Source organism: Cuculus canorus, chromosome 1 (assembly GCF_017976375.1).
Source record: "Cuculus canorus isolate bCucCan1 chromosome 1, bCucCan1.pri, whole genome shotgun sequence".
Classification (NCBI taxonomy): Eukaryota; Metazoa; Chordata; class Aves; order Cuculiformes; family Cuculidae; genus Cuculus; species Cuculus canorus.
In genome coordinates, this window is record NC_071401.1 from 148,226,151 (window position 1) to 148,238,051 (window position 11,901).

General features: G+C 39.5%; 1 protein-coding gene across 1 annotated transcript in view; it reads right to left on the reverse strand.

Moving 5' to 3' along the window:
• PARPBP (PARP1 binding protein) overlaps positions 1 to 11,838 on the reverse strand; it is a 51,829-nt gene extending 39,991 nt beyond the window's left edge. Inside the window, 6 exon segments of the mRNA XM_009560512.2 lie at positions 370 to 540; positions 2,084 to 2,191; positions 4,202 to 4,432; positions 9,774 to 9,926; positions 10,884 to 10,943; positions 11,336 to 11,838. Of these exon segments, the coding sequence (XP_009558807.2) occupies positions 370 to 540; positions 2,084 to 2,191; positions 4,202 to 4,432; positions 9,774 to 9,923 (660 nt within the window). The 5' untranslated portion in view covers positions 9,924 to 9,926; positions 10,884 to 10,943; positions 11,336 to 11,838.
• Between the last annotated feature and the right edge of the window lie 63 nt (positions 11,839 to 11,901).

The window sequence follows — 11,901 nt, forward strand, 5'->3', positions numbered from 1 at the left end:
GATCTTAAAAGCAATAATAAAAAGCATATTCACGTATTTGTATTTAAGATAGTAAACTTTTTCAGGATTTCAGTCACTGTTTAGAATGAACAGTCTCAATGCCCATTTTTATGATGGGTGATAACATTTCAGAGTTCAAGAGGTGCACACAATTATTTTTCTGTGCGTTTAGATTTCATGACCAAGAAAATACCCATTTCTTCACATAGAATCTCTGTTGTGTCCTTTTAACCTAGAAACCATGTTTATGGTGATATTCAGCTTGGTTTGCAAACGTCAGTCTTGCATATGAGATCTAAGCAACATTTTATGATTATAGTTCTATTTAATTGCCACTGATCTATAGCAAATTTCATTTGACACACATACCAGGAAAATAGACATTCTTCTCTTCTGTGAGGCATGTTTTAGGTTAGTGAAGGCTTCTCTACCAAGTCCTCTGTCAGGAACATTCAGAATATGAGCCAATGCCAGGTCATCCTTAGAATTCACCAACAAGCTTAAATATGAACACACACACTTCTTTGCTAGGATTGCCACCTGCATAAGAAAGCATCACACAAATTGATTAGCCTGATGCTAAATTATGTTCTGTTTTTTAAAGCTCATTTGATATGTACTAATATGATTTTTAGAAGAGTGAGAATTTCACCCTGCATAATTTCAACATGCTACTTTATGTAAGGGGGTTCTGAAAGTATCAACAAAAGCAAGCATGATTAATGGGTTAAAATCAATGTGTTAAAATACTGTACATGAATAGTCACAAAATATTAGAGGGTTGGATCTCTAGCTATTAGAATTTGCTAGTAATTTCCTTCTACTTAGACACCATTTCACAGGTATATATTTTCTATCCCGTGGTAAAATACTGGCACCATTAAGCTATCTGAGGATTTGTCATTAACTTCAAATAGGCTAAGATTTAAACAACTTGCCAGCTCCACACCAAATTCAGCAGTTCCTTGGCTCCCAGGGGGGTTTAATCACAGAAACTCCATTGAGTGAAATTGGACATAAGTTGTGACCCAGCTCCAGCCACATAATCAAACATAACATTGTAATTGCTTATACCACAGCACTGTTCTGGACCCTGTAAGAACAAGCGTCCATGAACTCAAGAATTTACAAGTTCTTTTTCTTAAGGAATGAAAAACAAAATGAAAAAGGTCATTAACAGAAGGAAAGATAATGAGAAAGCCTGTATTTGCTATGGAAATTCTTCATATTCAACAGGATGTGTACGACAGGCAGGAAAAAAATCTAAACATGTACATACAACAGTCTGAAAAGATAGATTTAAGAGAAGGAAAAAAAGCAAGGAATATTTATCCTACACAAGTCAGAGCAGCAAGAAACCCATTATGTTAATGGTAGAAGTGCTTTCTGGGGGAAAATCTTAGATCAGAATAGATTTTTGTGTTCAGAAAGATTTTGAGTTGTACCCAAATATTGAATTGAAATTGCCACTTATCATGAGAAAAGCAAGCCTGGATATTACCAAAGCTTCAGCATTTCAAGTGTTGTTATATATATTATTCTGAGATTCTTGGTTCGGGTGTTGAAAGGGTACAAAGAAAGAATCCAGTATTCCCAGAAAGTAACCAAGTCCTTTGCTGGGACAAAGACCTTGTTTGCTTTGCTACAGCCACCACTACAGTGGCTACTCAAATTTCCCCCATATGTTAAGGGAGCATGAGCTAATAATAAAATCAAAGGAGTTTACTTCACCTAGTACTTCACTTCGCAGCACTGGCTAAATCATTTAATTCTTAGTCAAGACAATGTTTTTTACTGGTACACAAGTGATTGTGTACCAGTAGAAAAATCCATTCTCTAGGGCTTCAGATCAAGTCTACATCAAGTGCCTGTCATAAAAGGACTGTCCTTCAGAATATAAGTTTCTGCACTTAGTCCCATACACATGCCTACAATATACACCAGTGATCCAGTGTTTGATACACGCATTCCGTCTTTTTTAAGCCAGCAATATTTTAGTACCAGTAACGGGAAAAAGAAACTATTTTATCTTAAGTTTTCAATATACCCAGAATATTATAAAGGAGACAAAAATGTTTTTTACCTTCACAGTCTCCTGGCCTTGTTTGTTGAAACGTGTAGGAGTAGAAAGAACAGAACCACTAGTTTCTTCTACATTCATTATGCCAGAAATAAATTCCAACAGCTGAACCTTTATTAAAAAGATTAGAATAAACTTAAATATGAAAATTACTAAAAAGCAAAAGTACTATTAAAACCTGGTGAAACTACATCTCTACCAGGTTGCTAGTGTTTTGAGATTAGAACAGCCACCAAGTACAAGTTTTTTAGTAGAGAAATGACATTTAAGACTCAAATTAACTTAGAAAAGATATCTCAATGAGTTATGTAATACACTTACACTAAAAGGCACTGTTCACATTTTGGAGAACATTTAACGTGTTATACCATGTTTAGGAAGAGCTCATAAACTCACCCAAGCTCTCCATCTCCCCCATTAAAACAGGAAGAAAAAATAATTAACAAAGTTGCAGTTTCCATGCTCTTCCCAAACTTTAATTCTACTTATAATCTCTTTTGCATCTAATAATCACAGAAGTGTTTGAGTGCAGGTTCCCTGCACTCCTTAAGAAAGTAGGCAAGCTAGTTGCAAGCATACTCGTCATAGAATCATATGATAATTTAATTTAAGCCTGCAGTGCTCAGACAGTTGGCAGTAAAAGCAGAAAATTAAATCCTCTCCAAGTTTTCATTACAAGCTAGAAGTAAACACATCTAAATCCAATATTCAATTTTTTTTTCATTATCAATATCCCTTGTCTTTTGACCTTTACATACTCCAGAGAGCACAAAATCAAATAAAATCACATAGGATGCTTGTGTTTCAAACTTACCTTAGCTACTTAGATATATTTTTATCCAGTGACATAGATATTAGTCAAATACGTTTTCCATAGATTTTAACAATCTAAGAGTGGGATACCTACTAGAATTTTTTCAAGCCTAGAGCGTGGCCTCATAATACCTGAGCCGCTTCACTGAATGGCTGAAGAGGGACTACTTCTGGCTTCAGGAAAAAAAACTAACAACATGTAGAGGGATTGTTTTGTTATTAAGAGTGCAGTATGATAACCTTAAAATATTTTGACTGTATATCAGCATACACCAAAACTCAATGACACATTATTCACTTAACTTTGTTGTAGTCTTATCACATCTCTACAGTTCATTTTTCAGTTCCATTTCTGGCAAAGAGTGATATACTCATAGAAGAGCTGTGGGACCTACCCATCCAGCAGGACAAGACAAAGAGATCATTTTTGAGTGAATTTAAGATCTCTTTATAAGATTTAGTAATTTAAACTCGTCTGCTTCCCCAACTGAAGAGTAAAGTAACTTGTGAATAATTCAGAGCTCCTGTAAAAGTTTAGAAGGGTCCTGTCATGGTTCAGCCTCACTCAGCCAAACTTGGCAGCTAAATCCGTGCAGTCAAGCCTCCAAAATTCCTTACCCCTCATATGCCACAGGGAAAGGAGAGGGAAATAAGAGGAAAAAGACTTAAGGATTGGAAACTAGAACTACAGCTTTAATGAAATGATAATAACGAAAATAATTAGAAAGTAATAAAACATATACAATAGAATATGTACAAATATGTGAGATTGCACCTCTACCCTACCTCTCGATGACTATATGTCCCCACAAATGCTGCAGAGCAGACATGAGGGGATGGGTCCACAGCTAGGAGGGAGCCTGACTCAGGAACTGGATTCAGGAACACACAGATGCAGGATCAGGAGCAAGTAGACAAACAAGGTCTTCACTGGACAATGGCCATTGCAGAAGAGAGCAAGACCCTCGTGACTGCTCAATTTTTAACATGTAGGACGTATATGGGATGGCATACTGTTGGTCAGTTTAGGGTCACCTGCCCTATTCACCCCTCCCCGCAGGCACAACTACTTTTCCGCCAGGTTGAGAATACCAATTCCATACCAATGTCCTGTGTTATTACTTTTGAGAAGAACACTGTCTCAAAAACATGCAGTTAGTTTTCAGAGAAATTAAGTTACTTTGAGCGACTGAGTTAAGAGTCAGAAGCTGATCCTACTTTAACTCAAACTACAACAGGCCATAAATCCATAAATGGGATAAAAACTATGCCAAAAAATATCAGAGATAAAACAAACAAAATACTTACAGGGACTATGTGATCATCTTCATCTACAAGTCCAAGACTATAACACTTCCGATATATGTCTATTAGATCTAACATATTGCTTCTTGCTAAGAAGGCATCATAGGCTTTTTTTAGGTCAGCATAATTTTCAGGTTCTGTCATGTTTTCATATGATAATTCCAGTTTGTCATGTAACAAATATTTCCAAGTTTCCAGCACATCACTAAGTGATACTGTGAAATCTCCATGGTGCTAATATAACAGAGAAAAAACCAAAATATTATGGTTTGTATTCATCTTAGCTGTAAAAATAACTTTAAAAGAAGGTGCACATATGTATATTTTAAAAATTAATATAATCTAAATATTTTAGTTTATTATAAACAAAAGTCTTACTTATAGTTGAAACTCTTCCAGTAGTTTGGCTTTACGGTTGAGTTTTGTTACCTACAGTATCTGTTCCTGATCCTTAAAAATACCAGGTATTTATATTGTACTTTACTCATAAGAAAAGACATACTGACTTTCACTGGGCTATTGGTTAAAGTTATTTATTTGCACAAACAATTTTCAGCATGGCAGGTATTTGCATCCCAAAGACAGTAAATATAGCTCTACTGCTCTGCTTCAAGCCATAATCTGGGAAAACATACATAATGTCCTGTGTTAGTACAGTTATAGTTTAGTACAACATCGACAGTGTTGCTACATAGTTCTAACAATACATTAACGCAACCTACACCTATCCGTTACTAGAACCATAACTAACATTAGTTATGCAATATATGCTACAGTCTTATACTTGGCTTCCAGCCCACTCTCCCTGTCAAAATTATTAGATTACATTCCATGTGCCCCTCTGCCTTCTGCCCAACCTCTAAAACTGAAAAAAATATTACAGCTTGTCAGAAAATTAGCAGAATTAGACATTGACAGAGTTAATTTAAAAGAGCAGATAAAGTGGGTAGAAAGACAACAAATACGTGCGTAGCAAAATAGCTAACAGGTTTTTATTAGCAACTGAAGATCCTTTTCCTATTCTAGGTAATAAAGAAAACTCAAATTTATCACAGAGTAACTTAAGTATCACAGCAAGAACTACCTTTCTTCTTTCCAGTTCTGGAAGAGTGCCCTGATGACCTTCGGTAGGCAGAAGCAGAGAATGTATCAACAGGAATGGCTAAAGTCATGTCTAATTTACACATCAGTTTATCATATTTTTTTTCCAAAGGATTTACACCGAAGTGGGGACATCTGCTATTACTATATTTATATGTAAGGTTGCCTTAAGTAATCATGCCTAAGCACTTCTTAGATAATTAGACACTTAATTGTAAGGCAATAACTTTGCAGTTTTACTGTGCAGTTCTAAACCAAGAGGAAAAAATAGAATAAACTCTTCTAAAAAGCTCTCTACATGGGAGAACAGAAGTGACTAAGAATGAAAGACTGTATATAGCCCATGCTAATGCTACATGTAATCTCATTTATTAAGTAGAAGTAACTAAAGGACCAAAGGTTTTGGCAAACTTGGCATGGTTGGAAATTACAAGTATGGCAGCAGGGCACAAATGGCAAACAAAAAGTTGGAAGTGTCACAGTAGATAAGACCAGATATTGGAGCTGAAATTCACAGAAATTTAAAAAGAAGCTGAACAAGTGACAAAGCCCTGTTGAGTCACAAATTGAATAATGTGTTACTGAAGGAAGTAGGATGCAAGCCCGCTACCACCAGCTTTATCAGTAAAAAAGCTAGAGGAGGGAGCAGTTACGGCTGCACTCTTGAGAAAAAAAGTAGTACATAATCCTATTTGTTTCATTCCTGTCATTCTCTCTTCTACTGTTTTTTAAACCAAGTGGTTCGCAGTTGTGAGTGTGGGAGGGAAAAATTAGCCCACTGAGAATCAGACATTTTAGTCAACTTTTCCAGCTCAGCGTCGGGGTACAAGGAACTACAAGAAATACGAGTCTGTCTCTTGTGGCTATCAATAAAGGAAATGAGTGTATTGTCAAAGGTTAAAGATGGCAATACTGAGAAGACAGAAAATCTCTTTCAATCCCTGTAAACCAACACATGTACACAAAGAATTGCATTAAGGGCTACTTATGCAAGTGAAAATACACAGTAGCAGAGAATTCTGCTACTAATTTTATTGAGCTAAAGGTAACAGAGACAAAACACAGGGACACGGATGCAAGATTACATAAATAATTCTGGCCTCTGTAATTCAGAATTTGGTCCTTTATTCACTAATTGCTTGTTAACCTGTTTTTCATCTCTTGACAACTGACCGTGGACTTTAATTCCTTTACTGTTCCTTGCTTTTCCAAAACTCTAGCTAGGAGTTGCTGCCTCTCTACACACCCATATCTCGTCATATTCTCTGCCTGTTTTCACCTTGCTCCCAAATCTTAGTGTCTTATCCAATACCCCTCACAATCTCTGCTTCCTTATAGCCATATTTATTGTAGACCTTTCCATATTAGCATGCTCTACATCTTCCCAATGCCAACTTCCCAACACCACTTTGTCTTTCCCCCAAAAGACTTCTATTTTACTTGCTCTTCTTTCTTCTTTCACAACTAGACTCCTCATTTTTGTTCGCACCCTGCTCTTTGATCTATATATCTCTCCCAACTTCATTCTACTAAATCTTTTCAGCTGAGGTCCTTCTATTTGAGTCAGAACTCAGAATACATCCAACAAGTAATTTTGCAACTGTAAGAAATCTTCCAATTTTCAACAAAGAAATCAAGTTCATAGGACTAGTATGTGAAGCATTCCCCACTAGTAGGAAAAAAAAGGCAAGGGAAAAAAAAAAAAAAAGAAAGAAAAAGGAATATTATACGGTCCTGTAATTCATTATGTAATACGACATAAATTAGAAGAGCAATGAAGCTTGTGAGGGGGCTGGAGACCAAGTCTTACGAGGAACGGCTGAGAGAGCTGAGGTTGTTTAGCCTTGAGAAGAGGAGGCTGAGGGGAGACCTTATTACTTTCTACAACTACCTGAAAGGAGGTTGTAGAGAAGAGGGAGCTGGCCTCTTCTCCCAAGTGACAGAGGACAGGACAAGAGGGAATGGCCTGAAGCTCCACCAGGGCAGGTTCAGGCTGGATATCAGAAAAAAATTCTTCACGGAAAGAGTCATCAGGCACTGGAACACGCTGCCCAGGGAGGTGGTCGAGTCGCCTTCCACGGAGGTGTTTAAGGAACAGGTGGATGAAGTGCTTAGGGACATGGTTAAAGGGAGTGTTAGGAATGGTTGGACTCAATAATCCAGTGGGTCCTTTCCAACCTGGTGATTCTATAATTCTATGAAATGCCCTGGGACTAAGTGACAAGCGTTGCTTTGCCATGATAGACTACCTAGATAAATCGATAGGGCCTGGTTTTGACTCATCCAAGGGTACTTAAGTAGCTGACTAATGTCATAGCAAGACCTCTCTTAACAATTTCTCAATGCTCTTAAGAATCTGGAGAGGTACCAGTTGACTAGATTTGGCAAATGTTGTCCCAGTCTTCAAGAAGGGCAGCAGGGATGGCCCCAGTAACTACAGGCCTGTTAGTCTCACTTCAGTGCCTGGTAAGATTACAGAGGTTACTCTGGGAGCTACTGAAAAACACCTCAAAGACAACACAGTCATTGGTCCCAGTCAGCACAGTTTATAAAGGGAAGGTACTGCCTGTCAAACCTAATTACCTTCTATGACAAAGTTACCCACCTAGTTGACCAAGGGAAGTCAGTTGACGTAACTTTTCTGGATTTCATCAAGGCCTTTGATACAGTTTCTCACAGTGTCCTCCTAAACAAGAGGTCCAGCATACAGCTGGATAAGCACATAATGCAGTGGGTGAACAATTGGCTGATGGGTCAGGCTCAAAGGGTCATAGGGAATGGGGTTACATTGGACTGGTGACCAGTCACTAGCGGGGTTCCACAGGGATCCATTTTAGGACCAGTACTCTTTAATATCTTCATAAATGACCTGGATGCAAGACTTGAAACTTTACTAACCAAGTTCCCTGATGACACAAAACTCAGGGCAGCTATTGACACTCTTGAAGGCAAAGACGCTCTGCAGAGGGATCTGGACAAATCGGAGAGCTGGGCAATCACCAACCACGTGAAGTTGAACAAGGGCAAGTGCCAGGTTTTGGACCTGGGACATGGCAACCTTGGATATACATACAGACTGAGGAGTGAGAGGCTGAAGAGCAGCCCTGTGGAAAGGGATCTGGGGCTGTTGGTTGGCAGCAAACTGAACGTGAGCCAGCAGTGTGACCTGGCAGCCGAGAGGGCCAACTGTGCCCTGGGGTTCATCAAGCACAGCATTGCTAGCCAGTCTAGGGAGGCGAATGTCCTGCTCTAGTCCACACTGGTGTGGCCCCACCTTCAGCATTGTGTGCAGTTTTGGGTGCTGCAGTATAGAAAGAATATCAAGCTACTTGAGGATGTCCAGAGGAGAGCCACAAAGTTGGTGGAGAGTCTAGAGGGGAAGTTATAGAAGGAATAGCTGAAGTCATTTGGTCTGTTCAACATGGAGAAGACAACGCTGAGTGGGGAAACTTATAGCAGTTCACTGCTTCCTCACAAGGGAAGGAGGAGTAGGTGCTGAACTCTTCTTTCTGGTGACCAATGATAGGACCTGAGGGAATGGCAGGAAGATGTGCAAGGGGAGGTTTAAGTTGGATATTAGGAAAAGGTTCTTCACCCAGAGGAGCACTGGAACAGGAAAGTAGTCATGGTGCCAAGCCTGACAATATTCAAGGAGTGTTTAGACAATGCACTCAGACACATGGTATAAATTTTTGTGTTGTCCTTTGCAGGGATAGGAGTTAGACTCCACATTCCTTGTGGGTCCCTTCCAACTCAGGTCATTCTGCGATTCTATGTCAATATTGGCAGATAGCCCCTGTATAGTGCAAAGGTTTTCTTTCATTTCATGACATTTTCACTTAAGCAACTTCAAACAGTAAAATAATCACCTACAAACACAATTAGCAACCGAATACAAAACTAAGTACAGAAACAGGTCAGAAACAATTCCAGTAATTTAAGTTGCTCCAGTGAAAAAGATCTCTCCTTAGGGTTCATAATTTAGAAAACTTCCCCAAAAGGCCTAGTTAAATACATGAGTCCAAAGTCCTGAAATTCGACTGTTTTGATATTGCCTACACAAAGACCTAGGAGTGAAAATTAAAATGTATGCATCCATATTTTTTTCACAACATTTTATTGCCTTCCAATCTGAGTACAAGCTACGATAATTCAGCACTATGAACTTGCATGCTATTCCAGATTACCAGAATATTAAAGTAGCATATGTTTTCCTTAAAGCATTTATTTTCTGTTTCAGCTCCTTGAAAAACTAGACATATAATCATAACCCAATTTAACGAGTGAAAAAAAAGGCAGTAAGGTTGGAGGGCAGTAAGGTTGGAGGAAAAAAAGTTTTCTCACTTTGTTTTGAGACAAAATCCTTGTGATTCTTTCTTAGGGACCAAAATGGACATTTCAAGTAGGTGCCTAAGCAGAGAGTCCAGGGTTTGAGGTGTACTAAGTACCAAGAACATAGTGAAAGAATGTTAACCTGTTTGTTGACTTCAGCCATTGACAGTTGTAAAGCCATCAGCATGCAGTCTGCTCCACATACAGTAGTCCTCTCAGAGTCTGAAAACAAAGGCCATTGCCGTCTGAAACGCTTGATTAGGTTCAAAACTTTTTGCTGGAAAGCCACCATTGTCTAGAGTTGAAGACAGAAATAATTAAGAGAAATCAAGATTAATATAACTAAGCAAGAGGCCTATACATAGAATCATAGATTTGTTTGGGTTGGAAGAGGCCTTAAAGATCATCCAGTTCCAACCCCCCTATGATGGGCAGGGACACCTCCCACTAGATCAGGCTGCCCAAGGCCCCATTCAACCTGGCCTTGAACGCTTCCAAGGATGGGGCATCCACAACTTCCCTGGGCAACTTGTTGCAGTGCCTCACCACTCTCATTGTGAAGAAATTCCTCCTTATACACATCTCCATTTTCCAATAATCTGTACAGATCCCGTTGTATCTTCTTGCAGATCAAGTTCTTAGAATACACTCTTCCCTCTGAACTGAAAGTCTAGTGTGACTCACCTTGCTATGACTATGAACACAAGGGTTTAAAAGCGCTTATGTATGACATATCTTCATGAAGATGCTTTACTTTCCTTGTACATTATGCCAACATAAAAAATAAGCATTATCACAAATATGACAGTCTTTTGTCTCTGAGAGGAGACAGTTCGAATGTCCCAGAGAGTCCATTCTACATTCACTATACATTCAGATCAGGGTCTATCAGAATGCTTTAAACCTGGAAACAAGAAATTTAATATTCTTAAGTCTTACTAACAAAGACAGCTCTAAACGCTTTTGCTACCCAAATAGGTTGGGGTTTTTCTCCCTTTTTTTTTTTTCATTCTGTAAATTATCATCTTCTATATTTGCTTCAGCAATGAGCTTCAGTATCAGTTTTTAACTTGACTGCTTCCTGCTTGGGTCCTTTTCACCTTCTTGCATTTGTCCAGACACAGGTACACAAGGCTTTGTTTTTTAAGCTTGCTTTCTTTAAAGTTGTTTTTTTCCCTGAAGTGCTGCTCCCTAACTGCATACAGAACAGCAGCAATACTCATACCATTCACTTTCAGAACACAGTACCCACCTTTCCCTTTATTTCACCCAGGGAAGTCACAGTCCACTGCAGATTTTCTTGATACTGGTACTGAAACAAGCAATGAAAGGGTTAACCAACAGAGGTATTCAGTAACAAGAATTGAAGGCATTTTTTCAAAACAAGGACACATTATCAGGAACACTTGAGACCCAGGCAGAAGCTGTGTAGCTGTACTTCAGTGAGAAAGGAGACAGTCCAAGGCTAGCCGTTTCTGTGGTCTGAAACACAACCAACTCAGTTAAGGCGAAGAGTGGGCTTATGATAACGGAATAATGGAAATAATTGTAATAGTAACGCCCTTTTAGTGAACTAATTGTAATAGCCTAGCCCACATTAATATGGTACGTCTTTACACTATAAGTAGCTGCTTGTTAGACAATACAGTGTGCAAGTTAGGAGGAGAAATTCCTCCTTGCATCCCAGCTGGCAATAAAACTTACCTGCTTTATAACTCTCTTGAGTTGTGAAGTTTCATTCCACGCATCAGTACAATCAGGAAAAATGATGGAGCACGGGAGAGAGGAACAGGGTAAACAGACATCAGGTAACAAGCCCGACTGTAACAACAACTGCAATTACTCTCGCAAACATTCGCAAGGACGAATCTGCTTTATTTTATGCAGACATCAATAAAACAGCCATAGAGAATGATGCAGGCGGGACGGTACAAGTCGTTGTGGGGCAGGCAGAAATCTCTCCGAAGGGATTTCTCTCTCCCCTACTCCACTGTGGGAGGTTTCTGAGGGACAAGACTCGCCACTCGGCGTTAACGCCCAGCGCAACAGCCCAAATACGCCAAAAATAGCGCAAAACGATACTCCATTCCTCAACCCGTAAGAGCCGGCATTACCACCGCCCGTCCCGCTCCGAGAACCCAGGGGAGGCTGCCGGGGGAGGAACCGCAGCCCGACACGCGTTTCCAGAAGCGCTCCCGGCGTGAGGAAGCAGCGCTGCTCGGTTTGAACGGAGCCCGCCCCGCGGCTGCGCCCAATGGCGGAGCGGGGCC